The following is a 19648-nucleotide window of genomic DNA, read 5'->3' on the forward strand; positions in this document are numbered from 1 at the left end:
AGCTTAGTTGCTCTGCAGCATGTGGGATCTTCCCAGACCAAGGCTCAAACCCATGTCCCCTGCATTGGCAGGCGGATTCTTAACCACTGTGCCACCAGGGAAGTCCCTGCAAGCTGTTTTAAACATTGTTTTAATACTTTTAAGTTTATGGAGCATAATTTGTCAATTGTTTATTTTTCAGCCCTACTAAAGATTTGAGATAACTAAATTAGTTGTTTGAGGAAAGTAGGAAAAGTTAACTTTTGTTCAGAGTATTTTGTTGTACATAAATATTTACTACTCTTAAATTATAGCCAGTTGTTTGGGGAAGAAGATGCTGATCAAGAAGTGTCTCCTGACAGAGCTGACCCTGAAGCTTCCTGTGAGTAAACTAGTTGGGATATATTTTCTTATTGGTGAGCACTATCTTTATTTTGCTAATTTAATATTGATAGCTTAAGGCGGGGGGAAATAATTGCTGTTATGTGCTAGATAATATATTATGTGTTTAAGGTGTGTTTTTAAAAATGGGTACTGCCATTTTTCTTGTGAGGAAACATGGTGCAGGGAAGTTTCACAAATCTAGTAAATAGAGGCAGGAGTTGTTCCCAGATCTGATTATAGGTCTGTACTTGGACCTGCTCTACATATGGCCTTCAGACACTGAGGTAGAAAAAGATGGTGACGAGCATGTTATAATTCTGTCTCCTTGAACTCAGAATGCGTCAGATGCGGGTGCCCTCCATGGGTGACTCTTTTTTCCCCTAAAGGTAGATGAGAGCTTAGTTCTACACTAATTACAGTTGAAAATAAAATGGTGTTTGTTTTGTAGGGGAACCAATGGAAGCTGAAGCCAGAGCCAGAGCATCTAATGAAGATGGTGACATTAAACGTATTTCCACCAAGGAATGGGCTAAATCAACTGGATATGATCCAGTTAAACTTTTTACCAAGGTTAGGTTTTCTTTTTTTTTATAATTGTGGATAGATTTTTGTTACTCTGTTTGTTTTAAACTAGTGCATGATTGAATTACACTTCTTTTTATGCCTACTGCTGTCTTAGTGAATTCATTGATGCAGGTGGGATAAACAGGTTTGAAATTTTAACATCAATACTAAATCAGTATAGCATCTTTGTAGAAGGTAAAATACAGAGGCTTGCTTATTCACTCTTGGTTGTCTTTCCATCCCTCACTTTCACTGAACTTCTTGATTTTCTTTGTATAACTGACTTTTGGTTCCTGCTGTTTCTCGTCTTATATCCCTTTGCCGCTCAAATCTTCTATTGAAAGTTTGGTTGACGTGTTCTAAATTGCTCTTGAATCCCTAAGCCTGTGTTCTTGGGTGAATTCCTCTTCATTTTGTATATTGTTTGCTCAGTATTTTTAGAGAAATCTGTAAGATTGCTTTAATTAGGTCTACCTAATTATGGCTCAGCTAGGCCCTCAGATCTGCGTTTTAAAAGTCTTTTTATTTCTCCTACCTTCATTGCCTAGCAAGTTTATCATAATAGGCACTTGAAGCTTTCTCAACTTGTCTTAAACTGCCTAATATGACCTTATTAGGCAGATGACCTTAAGGATATATTAACAGGTTTGACGCCATTGGACATAATTTACCTGTTAAGAGAAGGTCCCACTTCACCGCAAACTCTTTCTCTTTTCCCTGCTTCTTTTTTATTTTATTTTTTTTATTAAAAAAAATTTTTTTTAATTGGAAGATAGTTGATTTACAATGTTGTGTTAGTTTCAGGTGTGCAGCAAAGTGAGTCAGTTATTACATATATTTCAAGATTCTTTTTCCATATAGGTCATTACAGAGTACTGAGTTCCCTGTGCTATACAGTAGGTTCTTATTAGCTCTTTTCTGTTTGAGAGAAATCCCTTTGAGTAAAGGCTAACGCTTCCACCTGGTATTTTTCCATCTTGTACCTTTTTCTTCAAATAGTATTTTCTCTCTGCCCTGCATCTTGAGTCTCCTGGCTCCTCCTGTCTGCTTTCTGGCATGCACACGTCCTGTTGTCCTAAGCAAATGGCCTACTGCTCCCTCCAGCTTCTATTTCATCTTTCCTCAGTGACAATACATGTCACAGGTTGACTTTCTTAAACCTACTGCATTTATTTCCTCATTACAGCCTTTACCTTAGAAAGTGGTTTTTATTTTGATTATACTTAGAATCAAATGCACTTAACTCTGATATGGTTATCGACAGTGTTTTCCAAACTAGTATCCATATACCTATTTCCATTCCAACCTGAGCAACAGTTGAATGCCAGAATAATCTGAAGTACATCTCCAATCCGTTGTTCAACAGGTAACTTTAAGCATCTGCTGTGTGCCAGGGGCCACTTTAAGTACAGAGGATTTAGTGGTGAAAGACAGAAAATAGGGTCCCAGCTCTTTTTAGGGAGGGAGCTCAGCATCTAGAAGGGAAGTCAAACATTGAACAAGGAATTTCAAGTTCAGGGTGTTATGACATTCAGTTCTGATGCATTGGAACCCTCTAATAATAAGTAAACTTAACCCCACTTATTATTAAACATTATTATTAGACCTAGTATGAGGGTTCAGAAGAGGCTGTCCAGAGGCTGTCAAGACTTCTTCAAAGTCTTGACATTTCAACTCAAGACTTTAAAGAATAAGGGTGGGGATGAGTGTGCAGCATATAGAAAGAAAGTTTCAGGTTGAAGAACTGAAATAATTCCCATTAAAGGGGAGAGTGGAAGGAGGTCTGGAAAGGTAAGCTGAGGTTAGATCTGGCACGATAAGGATGTTATACCAAGACAGTGGGAATCCATTAATGGGTAGTCTATAAGGTATAGAAAGTATGCAGTGCACTATTGTAGGACCTGGTGTTCCTCTTGTAACCAATATGGGACAGTGCCTTCTGGAGTTGTGCAATGCCAGAGTAATCTGAAGTACAACCATCTGCATTCCCAGTGGAGTGTGGAGGAAAAGTTAGACTCAACAGGACTTTGTATGTATAAAGTGAGGAATGAAGAATAATACTACCTGGTTTCCTGCTGGGCAGCAGGTGAACAGAGGTGCCGTTCTCTGAGATAGGTAGGGTGAGAAACAGATGTGTGCGTGGGGGTTGGGGAAGAGGGGAAGGTGATAGAATTAATTTTGAGATTCCTCTGGGATATTAGAGAGATGACAGATGGTTCTAGGTAAGTAGAGCAGTTTAGACTAGGGATTTGGTTGAGATTCATAGGTTTATAGAAAGAGACAGGAGTGTGAAGATAGGGACTTCCTGGGTGGCGCAGTGGTTAAGAATCTCCCTGCCAATGCAGGGGACACGGGTTCGAGCCCTGGTCCGGAAAGGTCCCACATGCTGTGGAGCAACTAAGCCCATGCGCCACAACTACTGAGCCTGCACTCTGGAGCCCGTGAGCCACAACTACTGAGCTCATGTGCCACAACTACTGAAGCCCGAGCGCCTAGAGCCTGTGCTCCGCAACAAGAGAAGCCACCGCAGTGAGAACCCTGCACACCACAACAAAGAATAGCTCCCACTCACCGCAACTAGAGAAAGCCCACGCACAGCAATGAAGACCCAACACAGCCAAAAATAAATGAATAAATAAATAAATTTTTAAAAAAACTTACAGTACTCAGAGCTGTGTGGTTTTCACACTGAATTGTACTCTAATTAGTTGTATATTTGGCTGGTTTTCAAAGATTAAGGATGCTTAATAAATATTTATTGAATTGAGTATATTTTGATAGAAATAGTTCTTTTAACTTAGCCACATCTAAATTCATACCTGGTACATACAACAAACCTGTGGAATAAATCAGTCAACAATAGAAAATATAGCTAAGGAAAAGGTAAAACTATTAAAATCATCTGAAATTCTGCCACATAGGAAGTGTGATTCATGTGATGGTCTCAGTCTACATGTGGTAATGTTTATGTTTTTATTTTCGAAATAGGAATTGTTTTGTGTGTTTGAGGTTATTTGTGGGGGCGGGAGCACATTTCAGAGATGTTGCAGATGGTTAAATTCTGTTTTTGAGCCCTTTTTAAATGTGTGTGCTTTATTGGTATGTACCCACAAACTTGGAGATATTGCTAACTGGTACCTTTAGCCTCAATTCTTGTGGAGTTGGTGTGTATTCACTTAGTCCGCTTGAATGGTATGATTGTGCTTCCGACTGATCTGAGGAGCTAATTTAGGGGAGGTGACTTGGAAGGACAGCGTCAGTCAGCACAGTTCAGAGTTCCCTTACTCTGCTTTCATCAGCATCTCTGATTTTAACTGTTTCACATACAGGGGTTTTGTGTAAAATTTCCTTTTACACAAAGGTTTAAGCTCCCCCTGCCCCTTTGAGAATTGTTCATCTACTGGTATGTAACATGTGTTCTTTAAATCAGATTTTATAGTGTAATGTTTAAAATAAATCAGCAGAGAAATTTTGTTTTACTTTATCAGCATAGGGACTGTAGGGTTCATGGAATTTACCTTTCTTCCTTTCCTTCTTTCCTTCTTTCTATCTTAGCTTTTTAAAGATGATATCAGGTATCTGTTGACAATGGACAAACTGTGGCGGAAAAGGAAACCTCCGGTTCCATTGGATTGGGCTGAAGTGCAAAGTCAAGGTAAAGGATACATTTTTGTCTTTGGGATACCTAAATTGGAAATTCTCTAACCTAAAATCTTTAAATAGCCCTGTCATTTCTTGTTATACAGTGGTATACACCCATGGTAAGAAATTCAGACAGTTCAACAAAGTATGAAGAAGGAAAATCACTGGAAATCTCATCACCTAGGGAAATAGTTACTATTAATGTTTTAAGGAATGTCTTGGTGATAACTCCGTGCACGTAGACGCAGGCAGTTGTATATGCACTTTCCGTAAATGGAATCATACTATTTATATACTCTGACTTGCTCTTTTCAGTCAGTATTATTTAACTAGTCCCTTATCAGTTAACATTTAGTTGTTTCATATTTTCCCTGACATAAAGTGTTGTTCCTTTAACTTAGGAACATATGCAAGAAAAACTATTGTAGTAGTGACTACTTCCTTACCCACTCTCCTTCAACACATTGTGTCTCAGCTTGTTTTGCACAGCAGTGTTCAGCATAGTGGAACTTAAAAGGTACCAGGAGACTTAGGATGTCAGTTTGGAGCAGTTTTCTGCAGTTATCTACAGTAACAGATACTTCACTTTATGGCCCAATTCAAGTATTGCTCTAATAGCTTCCACTTATTGAGTGCTAACTATGTTCTGGGCATAATGCTTATTATCTTATCTACATTATATTCTTGAATCCTCCAGTAATCTATGAAGTTCTGAGACAGTCTTGCACCTTTCCCATATTAATGTTGGCGATTTTCTTGTACACATAAGTGTATCATAGTGATAATTACTTTAATGGAATTTGTTTCATATTATTTGATTTTCTTATCGTCAGGTATTGAATTGTTAAACAGAGTAGAGGAATGATGTTAATAGTGAAATTTCTAATATTTTTTTCTTTAGGAGAAGAAACCAATGCATCAGATCAACAAAATGAACCCCAGTTAGGTCTGAGAGACCAGCAAGTTCTAGATGTAAAGAGCTATGCACGTCTTTTTTCAAAGAGCATTGAAACTTTGAGAGTTCATTTAGCAGAAAAGGGAGATGGAGCTGAGCTTATATGGGACAAGGTTTGTTTTGAAAATGTGTGGCAATTACTTGTATATCAAATGTATATTTTAGTTCTTGAGCTGTACCAGAACTTAGTAATTTGGGGATATTGTTTATTCTACCAGATTTTGAGGACATGTTGATTTTTGTTTGGATGTTTTCATCTCTAATTACTACATTGAACTATGAATTTTCTATATGTGAATTTAAGCAATATCATAAAACCTCATTTTAGATTCTCATGTGTTCATGGTTTATAAATGTGACTTTACTGGAGTAAAATGTTTATCTGACTTAAGCAAATAGGCTTAAGAGAACTTCTTACGTAATAGAGATTTGTTAATAGAAGTCATAATATCCTTTTGGGGACAACAGCTCATAGGCCTAATTTGGCCTTGAAAGTAATAAAATTGCCCTTTAACTCTTAAAGGTCTGAGAGACTTCTCAATTCAAAAATGAGATGTAATTTTTCTTACAAGTTAAAACAATATTTAATAGTGTTTTGCAGTTAAATGTTACGTTTTGAGATTTGGTGAGTTTACTTATTTTTAATTAGTCAATATTTTCTATGGTTGTAAATGATTTATCTGATAAAGTTTATATGTTCATATATTGGTAAAGATTTGCTGTGAGTTTTAAAATAAGGAGAAAAGTTTGATCAGTTTAAGAAAACTAAGGTAACTTTATGTGCAAATTTTGAGACGGGTTGAATCAGACATCTGAAATAAAGCTGGTAAATTTAGATTTGGGGGAGTCTTGTAAACATTAGTCTCTAGGGTTTGTGTGCTATAAGGAGTAACTGTTAAAAAATTTTTTTTCATTGTTACTGTTACACTAGTGGTTTGGGAGGTTTTCATCTATACACAGGGGCTACATAACAAAACTTGGAACTGTGAATTGTTAGCCTCTGTGAGTAAACTCTGTAACTAATGGGTGTGATAAGCCAATTGCCTGGGGAAGTACCTGATGGACCCTGTGTTGGGTACTCTTAAATAATATTTAATCTTCACCACAACCTTACAAGATGTTTATATAATTTTTCCTATTTAACAGATTAATGAATATTGGGTCAGGGAGGTTTATTTGCCTGTGGTTACATAGCCAGCCAAATAAGTATGTAAAGAACCCACATCCTATCAATGCTTTTTCTTTTATACTTTGGTGTTTCTGAATTATGGGCTAGGATAGTTTCTTCTCAGTTCAAAGCAGGAAACCTTGCTGAAATCTAATTAGAGAGACTAGGATATAGTCTCAGGAAGAACGGAAATTGTAAAGGGAAAATTATTGTCCTGCCACATCTGAAAAGAAACAATATAGTACTGTGGTGTACGTGAAGGGAGTTTGGAGAAGGAAAGCCAAAAGGAGTAGTTCAGCTGTTTCTGAGGCTTCAATGAAATAGCTTTCTCAAAACAGCCTGTGTTCCCTGGGTTCTGTACTTGTCACACAACCTTATTGTTGACTGATGGACCCAGGGAAGGATTGCCACCATCAATAAATGCAATTGGTATTCTGGTCTATACTCTTAGTCTCCAGTGCATTTGTTTAAGCAGGAGTGAATTCCTAGAACCTGCTGGCTCTTGGTAAGACCGCATTCCTGGATCACAGGAGCTGATGATGAGCCCCTGCCCCCTTCTCATCCAGAGAGGCCATCTCTTGTTCTAGTTGACTTGTTATAAATGTGTGAAACTGCTGTTCTGAAAGAAATACTAGCCAAATTAGTAAATTTGTGGGGAGACTTGTTAAATTGTTTAAATTATTGGCAGGATGACCCATCTGCAATGGATTTCGTCACCTCTGCTGCAAACCTCAGGATGCATATTTTCAGTATGAATATGAAGAGCAGATTTGATATCAAATGTAAGTTTTTTTGTACTTCAATTGTATCATCTAAAATTCTAAGGTTTTTTTTTTTAACAGCTAAACTTTTTTTTTTTTTTTTTTTTTTTTTTCCAGCAATGGCAGGGAACATTATTCCTGCTATCGCTACTACTAATGCAGTGATTGCTGGGTTGATAGTATTGGAAGGATTGAAGATTTTATCAGGAAAAATAGACCAGTGTAGAACAGTGAGTGTTTCTATTTGCAATTTTTAAATTAAAACAATAAAATTGGTTTAAAGCAATGGAAAATAATTATTCAAGTTACCTTGCGAGTTGCATGTTTAAGTAAGCTTCCTGGAAATTATAACAAAAAGGAAAACACATTTGCTTCTCTTATTTTTTGTCACATTTGCAGAAGCTAGTTTGCTTCTAACATTTCTAGTTTTACTGATTTCTTGGAAGAACTCCTTGTGTGGGTCCTTATATTAACTTTTCTCAATTGTTTTTCAATTCTAAGAGTTCTCTGGTTTAAAATTCCATTTGGTTATTTTGTAGTCCCCTGTTCTTCAGTCATTTTTTGTCAGTCTTTTTTATTTTAAACTTATATTTGATCATGTTAATGTCTGAAATCTTTATGGATGAGTTTACAGTCATCTGCTAGATCTCTCATAGTGTTTTGTTTGCTTTTGCTTATGTGATACATGATTTTTAAAAAAAAACAATTAGTATTTGTTAAAACTATATCTGTGATAATTCTTTAAGGACCTATTGAAGGTGTGTTTCTTCAGAGAGGATTTTGTGTTTATTTTAATTTTATTTATTTAGTTTTTAAAATTGTATTTATTCATTTATTTATGGCTGCGTTGGGTCTTCGTTGCTGTGTGCACGGGCTTTCTCTAGTTGCGGCGAGCGGGGGGTCACTCCTCATTGCAGTGCGCGGGCCTCTCATTGCGGTGGTTTCTCTCTTGTTGCGGAGCACGGGCTTTAGGATCAGGGCTTGAACCCGTGTCCCCTGCATTGGCAGGCAGATTCTTAACCACTGCGCCACCAAGGAAGCCACCCAGTGCCACATTATTAATGCACTCTTAAAATACCTTTTATTGTTTCCATGAAATTTCAGGGTGAGGGAATGTAGACTCATATGGTCAGTCTGCCATCTAGGTTCAGTTTTCTATTTAAATTTTTATTTTGGTTGTCAATGTTTTTAATTTATAAGAACTATATATTTTTTGATTTCTACCTTTTTATAGCAGCCTGAACAAGTGTCTACTTTGTTGTGTAACATCCTTTCCATTTCTTTGCTTTCTTATCTCTATTCTTCTCTTGGGCTAATGATTACCCATATGTCCGGGCTTCATTTGTTCGCATTTATAAATGAATGCCAGGATAGGTTAATAATAGTGTTAGCCTGAGTATTAGTAGTGTTAGCAATTGTTTTTATTACTGTTGATTTCTACCTTCCCAGTGAAGATCAGGATCAAGTAAGTCTGTTCTCTCATTGTACCCTGTTTCCAGCCCTGACAGTACAAATGTATATGCCTAGTATTTATTGTGGAGAGAGGCTACAGTAGGGCTGTTCCTAGCACTTAATGCCTGTCAAGGGATTTACTTCTTTAAGCTTCGGGGAATTGATGGGGTTCTTCTTTAGAGTTAATTCATCTTAGCAGATACCATACTACATGGTAATTCCACGATGAGAATTTGTGTATCAGCTTCCAGTGTTCTGACATTCGTAACTTCGGTGCAGTTTTTTTTTTTTTTTTTTAATTTCCCTTGGTTCATATTATTTTTTTGTTTGGGTATTAGGGAAATGGTAATAGTGCCAGACATACATTATTTTTCCTGTAATTATGTCAATGTTAATATCATAGTCATCTGAAAATTTGAAAAAAGGGCAGCTCATTTGTTCCATGTATCTGCGAAAGCATTATCATTAATTAGAGAAATTAGTGTATTGGTCTTGTTAGAAGTTGGCTTAAAGTTGATAAGAATAACCACTAAGAAGGAACCCCAAAACTGATTTAATGATGATACCAGAGACAAGTATGGTTAGGCCCTTATTTATGCTAAATTAGTTTGCAGAATAGTCTATAGAGTCTTCAGTACAAGGAGATTTCTTTTCAGTAAGCTCAGCCTTATTTACAAGGTAGCTAATTTAAAAAGAAGGTTGGAAAAATCAGTCTCTTAAGAAGGTTTTGGGACTTCCCTGGTGGCGCATGGGTTAAGAATCTGCCTGCCAATGCAGGGAACGCGGGTTGAAGCCCTGGACCGGGAAGATGCCACATGCCACAGAGCAGCTAAGCCCGTGCGCCACAACTACTGAGCCTACGCTCTAGAACTCGCGAGCCACAGCTGCTGAGCCCGTGTTCCACAACTACTGAAGCCCGCATGCCTAGAGCCCATGCTCCGCAACAAGAGAAGCCACCACAATGAGAAGCCTGTGCACCGCAATGAAGAGTAGCCCCCGCTCGCCACAACTAGAGGAAGCCCGCACGCAGCAATGAAGACCCAACACAGCCATAAATAAATAAACAAACAAATAAATAAGTACATACTCAAACTTTTTTTTTTTTTAAAAAAAAAGGTCTTGATTTTCCTTCTGGAAGGGAGTATTTAAGTGAACACTGTATGGTATATAAATTATGACTCAAATTTCTGATTTTTGCTTGTGTTTTTTTTTTTCCAAAGATTTTTTTGAATAAACAACCAAACCCAAGAAAGAAGCTCCTTGTGCCTTGTGCACTGGATCCTCCCAACCCTAATTGTTATGTATGTGCCAGCAAGCCAGAGGTGACTGTGCGGCTGAACGTCCATAAAGTGACTGTTCTCACCTTACAAGATAAGGTAAGTGCAGGGCCTAGTTCTTTTCCACAGGTTGTTCATTTTTCTTTTTATAAGAAAAAACAAGTCCCCTTTTGCCTTTTACAGTGTTACTGTGATAACAAACTAAAAGCCAGACAATTACCCTAACTACTGAGGTGTGTTGCTCTGATATCCTGGGTTGCTTTACAATCTGGGTCCTATTGTCTTTCCTGTCTGTGGTTCCAGAATATGTGCTTCACATCCCAGAAGGGAATAGGTGTTTTTGGCTAGAATATGGAGCACAGGTGGTACATTGGTGGCACAGTATCTTAGTAAGCAAGTTCTTTGTTTCTCAGGCAGTGTGTAAATTCTGTATTTTTTTGGCAGATAGGAGGTATCCTAGCGTGACCTAGTGACGGTGCTGATTCTGGTATGTTAAGTTAGTCCCTGAGAAGATGCATCGTTTGCACGCTTGGATTCACCTGTAGAGCTCTGGAGTGAGAAATGGGGGGTTAGGTTATGGTCTGGTTCTAAAGCTTGGTCCTTCAGTTCCTCCTAGTTTTTTTTAAATTAGGAAAGATTTAAAAAATGGCCTGAATGGGTTCCACTTCCCACTTTGGGGATCATTTCAGATAGTTCCTCTGATTATGTCCATCATAGTGTTACATATTTATATACCTCCTGACATGGGGGAGTAGACCTTCGTGGCCCTAATGGCTGCTTGAGAATGAGTGGCCTTTCTCCCAGAAATGGTTACACAGGGCGGGTTGACTTGAGCTTATGTTTTGGATGGGGAAGCAGCAGGACTTGATATACTGGCCAGCAGAGAGGGTGGTTGCCCCATCTTCTTTCTTAGGAAAGAAACGATTATAGTTGGTATCTACTCATTCTTGAGCTAAAGGTAATTCCACTATTGGTAGGGTAGTTGGACCTTTAGAGAGTTCCTCCATTGTTTGGTTTTTTTGTTTATTTGTTTGTTTTATAGGATCAGGTAGGATTTAACAATATTATCACTCCTGATCCGTCTTGGAATTTAGAGATGGAACTTGGGAAGGGGAAGACTTTATCTGAGAATCAGATTGATGAGAAATTTTTCATCTATAAAACATCTGTCAGTACGGGTTTGGATTAGAGACTAAGATAAAATATGTCAAGTGTCTAGATTAGTACCTAATCTGCTGGGAAGGACAAAATACCAAGAGCCAGCCAAGGAGTTCTCAGTCTCCATCTGGAGGAAGTTTTACCTGATCTTTATCAGTGGTCAAACATGGGGATGGAACATGGGCATGAGATAATTGGGTAAATTCCCATTGCTTTCCTGCTTGCCCTAAGGTACCTTAAAGAGCAACTTGGCTCATTTCCAATGGAAGGGGAAAGTTAAGAGCCTTTATGAAAAAAAAAGTCTAGGCTTTTTATGGTCTTTAATTCCGTATGTTAATATTTTGAATCTTTTTTTTCTTATAGATAGTGAAAGAAAAATTTGCTATGGTAGCACCAGATGTCCAAATTGAAGATGGAAAAGGAACAATCCTAATATCTTCAGAAGAAGGAGAGACAGAAGGTATTATACATTGCCTGTGTTCACTCCCCCTCATTTGGACGCAGACTGCCTGCGTGAAGGAGTGCACGTTAGTTTATCCATTCACTATATATGGTACTCAGTACCTCAGCTGACAGGGGTGATGTTTGTCCAAGAGTGGGGAAGCCTTGATAGCCTGCTCGTGATATAGAGCAGAGACTATTGCTGAAATCAGTGCTGAAATCAGTTTTGGTTTTCTTGGCTTTCCTTTTCGGAAGTTCAAGCAGTTCATCCCTTTTGTTAATGTATTTGTTATATAAGGTGTAATGCATTAGATTCTGTTTAAGCTTTCTAAGTGAGAATTGTGTTGTGGTTATGCCTCTTTCAGACCACACTGGTCAATCTGATTGGACTTAGAAGTTCCCACACCTCATCTGTCCTGATGGGGAGTGTCAGGATTCTTTTTGGCTGTAGCTCCTTGTTAAGAAATTTGGGGATATTAGGTCATGAGTAAATGGAGGTTGCGTTTTGGCTGGGTCATAGTCTGTTTTAAGAGTCTAGTTGAATATTTAAGCCCCATTCTAGCCATCTGTCTCTTTTAAAGGCTAGAACCTTCAAAATGGAAACTGGTCAAGAATTTCAGTGGCTTAAATGTGGTCCTTTTCCACAAAATACTTGTGCTACTGAGGGTGAGAGAGCATTTATTCAAATATGTTTGGAGTCCATCTGTGTTGCAGACATAGTCATAGATATTCGTAATTCAAAGATGAATAAGATAATTGTCCCTGGCTTGAAGTACTTACAGCCTAGAAGGAGAGGAGGGATTATCAGCAAGTAGATTTAGTGCCGTCTAAGAAATACTATAGAGAGAAAGTGAACAAAGTTTGAATTGAAGCTTTGTAAAGGGAGGGTCGGTGGGGTGGGGTGTCACAGGAGAAAGAGGACTCATGGGCCAGTTCTTGAAGAAGAGCTGAGAGGGGAGAGTCTGCATTTGGGCAGAATGAACAGCATCTACAAAGGCATAAACTTATGAAGCAATATAAGAGCTTTAGGAATGGCCAGTTATTTTGTTTCACTGGAAGGTGGGGTGCTGTGGGGTTGGCAGTGACTGTGCAGCTGGAGGATTCGCCGTGTCATATGTGTAATGTCTGTTTGTCTTCCTCCTCTCCCAATATCCTGCTCCCACCAGGGTTTAAGCAGGGAAGTAATGCAGTTACCTTGTAGTATAATCTGCAGGGGGGTGAGATAAGGATGTAAGAGAAGAGGCAGGGAGTCAGAAAAAAATGGAGGGAAGTGAGGGATTTTTACTAAGGCAGAAGCAAATGGCAAATTTGAGATTTGCAGAGGCAGAATTTAGAGCACAGGTGAAGAAGAGTAGCATTGTTAGGCTTGGACAGAACTGTTGCCAAGACTCTGGCTTCAGAGGTGATGCTAATTCACCAGAATAGAATGCTCAGTGACTGGTTCCCTTTTTGACATGTTGGGCTGAGGAGTTCTAGTGAGTGTGAAAGGGCTTGGGGATGGAAGTCTGGATAGGAACTATTGTTTTCCAGAGACATTCCAGGGAGACTAAAAAGGTAAAATAAGAAATAAAAACTAAAAACGTAAAAGATTGTTAGATTATGTAAATTCAAACGTAAGTAGAATTTAAAATACAGTTTACTTAGTATGTGCCAGGCACGGTGGCTATAGGTCAACAGGTTATACACAGTCTGTAGACACAGAGCAGATACTCAGTAAAGCTGACTGAGTGTTGTGAGGGGAGAGTGTAAATTGACAGCTAAATGAGGAAGCAGTTTTGTAAATGAAACTTGAGTGCTTTTACAGGTCAGGAGAGAGGAGCATTTGAACATGCAGGAGAGAAAGGATAGTTAAGGCAGGATGGCCCTAGAATAGGTAGGAGGAGGTGGTGACACCAAAAGTTTGGTTGGAGAGATGGTTCTTCATTGGAGTATTTATAATCCATGTAGCAAAGGCTTATTGAGTGCTAGTAGATGCTAAGCATGGTGTGCTACATGCTGAGGATATTCAGATGAAGCAGAAATGACATGTGGAAGAGAGAACTAGGTTGGAGTGATTAGTTTTTGGAGACCCTGCTGTCCATTGAGAAAAGTTGAAAATTTATGTTGAAAAATTCATTGAAATAAACAGTTTCCTCATACTTGTGAATTGTAAAATTTGCTAAAAGTAGTTTGTTGGCATTTCTGTGGATAACCTCTTTAGAAATAGAGTATGTTTTGAACAATTCTAAAAGTTGTCATTGACTCCTGTAGGATTCCAGATTAATTTGGTTTCAAGGAGAGAAGGTTCTCAGAACTTCTCACAGTTTGGTTCCCTTGAAGTAATTTTGGTAGTTAAGTTTTCAGGGCTGAGTACCTAAGTGAGTAATACTTTAGTGGACTAGTTTACTAGGGCTGCCATATCAAAATACACAGACAAGTGACTTAAATAACACATTTATTTTCTCCTAGTTCTGGAGGCTTGAACTCTTAAGATCAAAGTGTTGGGAGGGTTGGGGGAGTCGACGGGTTTGGTTTCTCCTGAGGCCTCCCTCCTTGGCTTCTAAGGATACCAATTAGATTGGATTAGGGTCCACTCCAACAGCCTCATTTTAACTCGATCACCTCTCTAAAAAGCACTGTCTCCAAGTATAGCCACATTCTGAGGCACTGGTGTTAGAACTTCAGTGTACGAATTTTGGGGAGATAGAGTTCAGCTTATAGCAGGGGGTTTACCTTTTAAAAATTAAGGTGACTGCTCCACGGACATATAACTAAAGCATCTAAATTTCTTTCACATTTTCTAGCTAATAATCACAAGAAGTTATCAGAATTTGGAATTAGAAATGGGAGCCGACTTCAAGCAGACGACTTCCTTCAGGACTACACTTTATTGATCAACATCCTTCATAGGTAGGAAGTATTAATATTTTAAGTGTAAGAAGTTATTTGAATATACAAACTTAAGATAAAATGGAGAGAAAATGTTTTCTTACCTTTAAACCGTACTGTTCATTTGAAGCTGCACCATGTATATGCTCAAGTTGGCCACTAAGTTCCCTGAGGTTTGACCTACAGAAAAATCTGAGAATCCAGAAAGAAAAGGGATAAGCAAGAAATGTTTAAGGGTTAACTAACTCATCAGTGGTGGCTGATCAGAAAGACCTAGAGAGGGTAGAAATCCGGGTGTTTGAATAGTTATAATCAGGGGTGCGTTCATTTTGATAATTGAACTAGAATAAAAAAATTTAATTAGTTTTAAAGATTCATTTGGAAGAAAGAAATAGCTCTCCCATAAAACAAGTATTTCATTGTGATCTGGAACAGTAACGAGAGCGTTAAAATTTATCCTATATAGATTCCTGAGTCATGTATTTTTTTCTTTTTATTTGATTTTATATCCTGCCCACTTTATAAAAAAGCATCCAAAGTGCTTGCATTACAGGATATTTGCACATATGTAACACAATTTAAATACAGATGGTCCTCCACTTTGGTGTGTTTATCTGCTGAATGAGATAACATGCTCGTTGATACCCTTAAACTGCACCCTGACTCATTACTTTAGGTAGCATCTAACAAAATGCAAAGGCTGCCACCTGCATTCACATGTTTTTTGCCAGTGTTGCTATCTATATATCCAAACATTTAGAACTTGTGTAGTTGTTTGGAGAGTATTACATTATATATATACTTAGTTTATAAAAAGCATAAAATGACAGGAAAAACTGAATGTGGGTTATTAGTATAAAATGAGACAATTGAGTGAAAGATAGATATCGCTAGGGAGTGATATCTGGCCTCGATTAGACACCAGTTGGATGTTAGTGGTGTGCTTGTGTTCAGTTGTGAAAGGACATGTACAATAAAATGGAAATATATCACATGGTGTCTAAAAAAGGAGGCATAATTAGGGTTTTTTTTATCATATTTTTTAGCTCTCTGGGAACAGAACCCCCCTTATAACATGTAAGTCTTTTGTTTGACTTTCATGCATTAAACTTTTATACATGTTTTTGGGAACTCATTACAAAAGCAGGGTGCTGCCTGTAAAGATGGGGAGGAAACCGAGAATCCATGTAACTCAACCCCCAAACACTAAATTACTCTGGTCAAGATCGGAGTAGAGTGTATAGAATCTTTTCACCTAGTAGCTGAAGAAATAATGCCTAAGAATTACATCAGACCTCACAGTTTTCAACTCGTTTTCTGCTTTAGCAATAAAAGTTACTTAACATTTTTTTTAAAAACCCTTTCCCTGAATTGAAAGTGCGATGCTATTGACCATTTGAATTAGAGTTTTGAATTATCATAAAAATCTGTTATATAGTCTTTTTTTAAACTCTTTGAAAATCAGAATCCAAATATTTGGTGTGTACGTAGTATACACTTTTTGAGCTTTGAGAACAGTTTCTGTCTGGTGTGCCTTTGCTTTTGTAAGTAGTATAGCAGTGGTCCAGTGTTATAGTACATGGTTCTCTTACAGTGAAGACCTAGGAAAGGATGTTGAATTTGAAGTTGTTGGTGATGCCCCAGAAAAAGTGGGGCCCAAGCAAGCTGAAGATGCTGCCAAAAGCATAACCAATGGCAGTGACGATGGAGCTCAGCCTTCCACATCCACAGGTGAGTCATGGCCCCGGCCAGCAGGTTGTTAATTTACCCACCAAGCACAACTATTTAGAACAAACTGATTATTTTATGAATGTTGACCATAAAGTAGAACTCCGCAGGACTACTAGAGGTGTGTGTTGGTTTGGCATTGTTTTAATGAAGCTTTGAATGTATGAACCATGAAGATATTTAAGACTGGGTAAAATTTTTATGGAAAATAGACACTTTATTTTTTTGTTCGTTTGTTTTTACAACTGGAAATGTCAGTTTACTAGTGTATAAAGATGGTTCATTCTTAGTAGTAGTAGTTTTGGATTTTGTATGCCTGTTCGTAGGGGCAGTAAATTAGTGCATCTAACTATTTTGAGTGAACAGATGCTAGGTAAGTATAGCATTTTAGCATTTCATAGTTTTCTCAGAACCAGTGTGACTTTGGTAAAGTGCACCAGAAGCTCTCTTTCCCTGGGTTTTCAGTGTTGGTGCTTTACTGTGCTCGAATGTAAACGTTTACTACCTGCCCCACCCCACCCCAACTCTCTCTCTCTCACACTCACACACACACACACACACTACCTACCTACCTCTTCATTCTGTAGTGTCAGGAAACTAAAAGTTACTAATTTTTCACTTGTTTGTTTTCATTTCTTTGACCCTGTGTCTTTGGTGTTCTTTTTGGAATATGGTGGTTCCTTGGTTCTCATGTTCTCTGAGAGTTGTAAAGATGGACTTTGAGGTAGTCTAGAGTGTGTGGGCCATGGGTTCATGACCTTTTCCCCCCTCTGAAAATAGAAAGGTTCATCATCCTCCTTTAAGGAAAGGACTGGTAGTTTTTCAAAACTCATAATTCAAAATGTGCATTTATTGATGCACTGCTGTGGGTAGGTTTTGGAGGCTCTAGCAATGAGTAAGGTAGGTGTTCTGCCTTTGATTTAGTGGAGTGGTGGGGGATGGGTGACACAAAACCAACCGCAGTGTAAGGTTAAGAGCATACACTGTAGAGCTCCACTCTGCGGGTTTGAATCCTGACCTCATCCTCTGCTACCGTGTGACTGTGGGCAAGTCTCTGTGCCTCAGTTTCCTTTTCTGGAAAATGGATAATAATGTTATCTTCTTTATACGGTGGTTGTGATGATTAAATGAGTTGTATATGTAAAGTGCTCAGAACAGTTCCTGGCACGTTGTAAGTGCTATGTATATGTTGTTGTTGTTTGTTACTACCACTGCTGCGAATATTAGGATATTCACCCTCCTCTTTTCTGTTGGAGAAGTCGAAACAAGGAACTGTAACAATTCCTTTGAATTATATAATGCTTGTTAAAATTTTTGTTTTGATTAAGAAAGAAAGAGGTGCTTGTAACAGAAAACATTAAAACACTATGGAAATATGTAATGTATAAAGCCAAGGTCCTAAGGGTAGCCATTCTAAAGTTTGGTGGATATTTGAAGAGTTAGTTTTTCACATACGTAAAATTTTAGTGAACTGCTAGTAACCCCCCACTTTTAACCATTTTTTCCCTTTTTTTCTGAAATAAGCACAAGAGCAAGATGATGTGCTCATAGTTGATTCGGATGAAGAAGGTCCCTCAAATAATGCTGACATCAGTGAAGAAGAAAGAAGTCGCAAGAGGAAATTAGATGAGAAAGAGAATGTCAGTGCGAAAAAGTCACGCATAGAGCAGACAGAGGAGCTTGATGATGTTATAGCATTAGATTGAACGGAAATGCCTCTGAACAGAACCCTCTTACTGCAGTAGGCCTTCTGGGCAGAACCAGGTTATTTGTTATGTCCTTTGTTCCAAAGGGAAAAAATTGGCACCAGTGACTTGAAGATGACTCTGCTCCCTTTGAAAGCATTCATTTTGCTAGAACTATTAGAAACATTGCAGTATGCTGTATTGAAAGTAGGAATATAGTTTTAAAACCCTTTGAACAAAGTGTGTGCATAACCAGTCATGAGATGGAACAACACAATGCATGTTGCCTTTTTAATGTAAATACCCTTAGGTATCATTTAACAGTTTTACAATATTGTGGTTTAGTAAAGTTGATACCTGGTTATAAATATTATGCCTTTATTTTTGGTTAGAAGAAGAATTATTTTTAGCCTAGATCTAACCATTTTCATACTCTTAATTGACTGAAACAGATTCAAAGAAGTATCAAGTGCTATGCATTGAAACTTGTTTTTAAATGTTAACTGGCACTATGTATATTAATGTAAAACAGTTGTTAATTTACTCAAGTTTTCAGCTTGTACTGCCTGGTATGTCTGTGTAAGAAGCCAATTTTGTGTATTGTTCCAGTTTCAGGTTATTTATATTTGATGTTTTGTAAAACTCAAATACGACTATACTGTACTTATGGACCAAATAAATGGCATCTGCATACTTGTTATACATGCCTGCACACTTCACGTTTCTGCTGGGTTTATATGTTGTATTTGCTGCAGGCATGCTATATTCTTTGCTTTTAGAAAATTAACTCAGAAACGGACGTGGAGGTTATAAGACCTCTGCTGTTTACCATAGGTGAGTACGTTCTGAAAGAAAGCTTTTAATGGCATTTGGATTGTAAACAGTTGGCCTTCTGTTGAGAACATTTAAGTGATCTTTGCTCGGCCCCAGTCACTTGGAGCCCTCAATTTGAGACTCCACGGGGAAAGCCTTTCCTCCACTCTGGGTTGTCCGCAGCTCATCCAAATCCCTTCTTGCGTTGTACCGTTTGGGGCCCAACTCTGGCCAGCAGACGTGGCCACACCAGTGCTGAAGGGGCAGCGCTCACATCTGTCTCGGACCTCCGAAGGCCTTGGCCTTTAGGCCGCTGTCACACAGATGTGCCTGGGGTTTTTGGGTAACAGAAACCCATGAAGCTTTTTGCCCAATTCTGTACCTCTGCCTTTGGTGTTTTTGGCCACAGTCAGCCAAATTTCAAGTTGATAATTCACTGTATTGTCCAACTTTGTGTAATTCTTACTCTGCCATCCAGCTTACTCCTCGTCTGTGTCATTTGTAAGTTCATCATGTAATCAGAACCTTCAGAAAAATCGTAGCGAACAAGACTCAGCCCGCAGGAGCATGCTGCTTGACGCCTCCAGGATGAACCGACTTCCATTCTTCAGAAACGACAACTGCAAGCAGGCTAGATTCCCACCCACACCTCTATGACCCTGTGAGGTTCACTTGGCCTCTAGATTTTTTTGGAGGTTTCATTTTCCTCCAGAAAAATAAATTTCAAAATTACAGAGCTGTATTAACAGATAAAAATGAGATATTCTGGAATA

At 38.3% G+C, this 19648-nt stretch overlaps 1 protein-coding gene across 1 annotated transcript in view; it reads left to right on the forward strand.

The window, feature by feature from the left end:
* UBA2 (ubiquitin like modifier activating enzyme 2) overlaps positions 1 to 18774 on the forward strand; it is a 31465-nt gene extending 12691 nt beyond the window's left edge. Inside the window, exons 7-17 of the mRNA XM_007165088.3 lie at positions 294 to 361; positions 812 to 933; positions 4483 to 4582; positions 5471 to 5637; positions 7381 to 7474; positions 7571 to 7683; positions 10126 to 10281; positions 11704 to 11800; positions 14565 to 14670; positions 16244 to 16380; positions 17902 to 18774. Coding sequence (XP_007165150.1) covers positions 294 to 361; positions 812 to 933; positions 4483 to 4582; positions 5471 to 5637; positions 7381 to 7474; positions 7571 to 7683; positions 10126 to 10281; positions 11704 to 11800; positions 14565 to 14670; positions 16244 to 16380; positions 17902 to 18083 — 1342 coding nt within the window. The 3' untranslated portion in view covers positions 18084 to 18774. The remainder of the gene's footprint in view (positions 1 to 293; positions 362 to 811; positions 934 to 4482; positions 4583 to 5470; positions 5638 to 7380; positions 7475 to 7570; positions 7684 to 10125; positions 10282 to 11703; positions 11801 to 14564; positions 14671 to 16243; positions 16381 to 17901) is intronic.
* The last annotated feature ends 874 nt before the right edge of the window (positions 18775 to 19648 follow it).

This window comes from Balaenoptera acutorostrata, chromosome 19 (genome assembly GCF_949987535.1).
Source record: "Balaenoptera acutorostrata chromosome 19, mBalAcu1.1, whole genome shotgun sequence".
NCBI classification, from domain to species: domain Eukaryota; kingdom Metazoa; phylum Chordata; class Mammalia; order Artiodactyla; family Balaenopteridae; genus Balaenoptera; species Balaenoptera acutorostrata.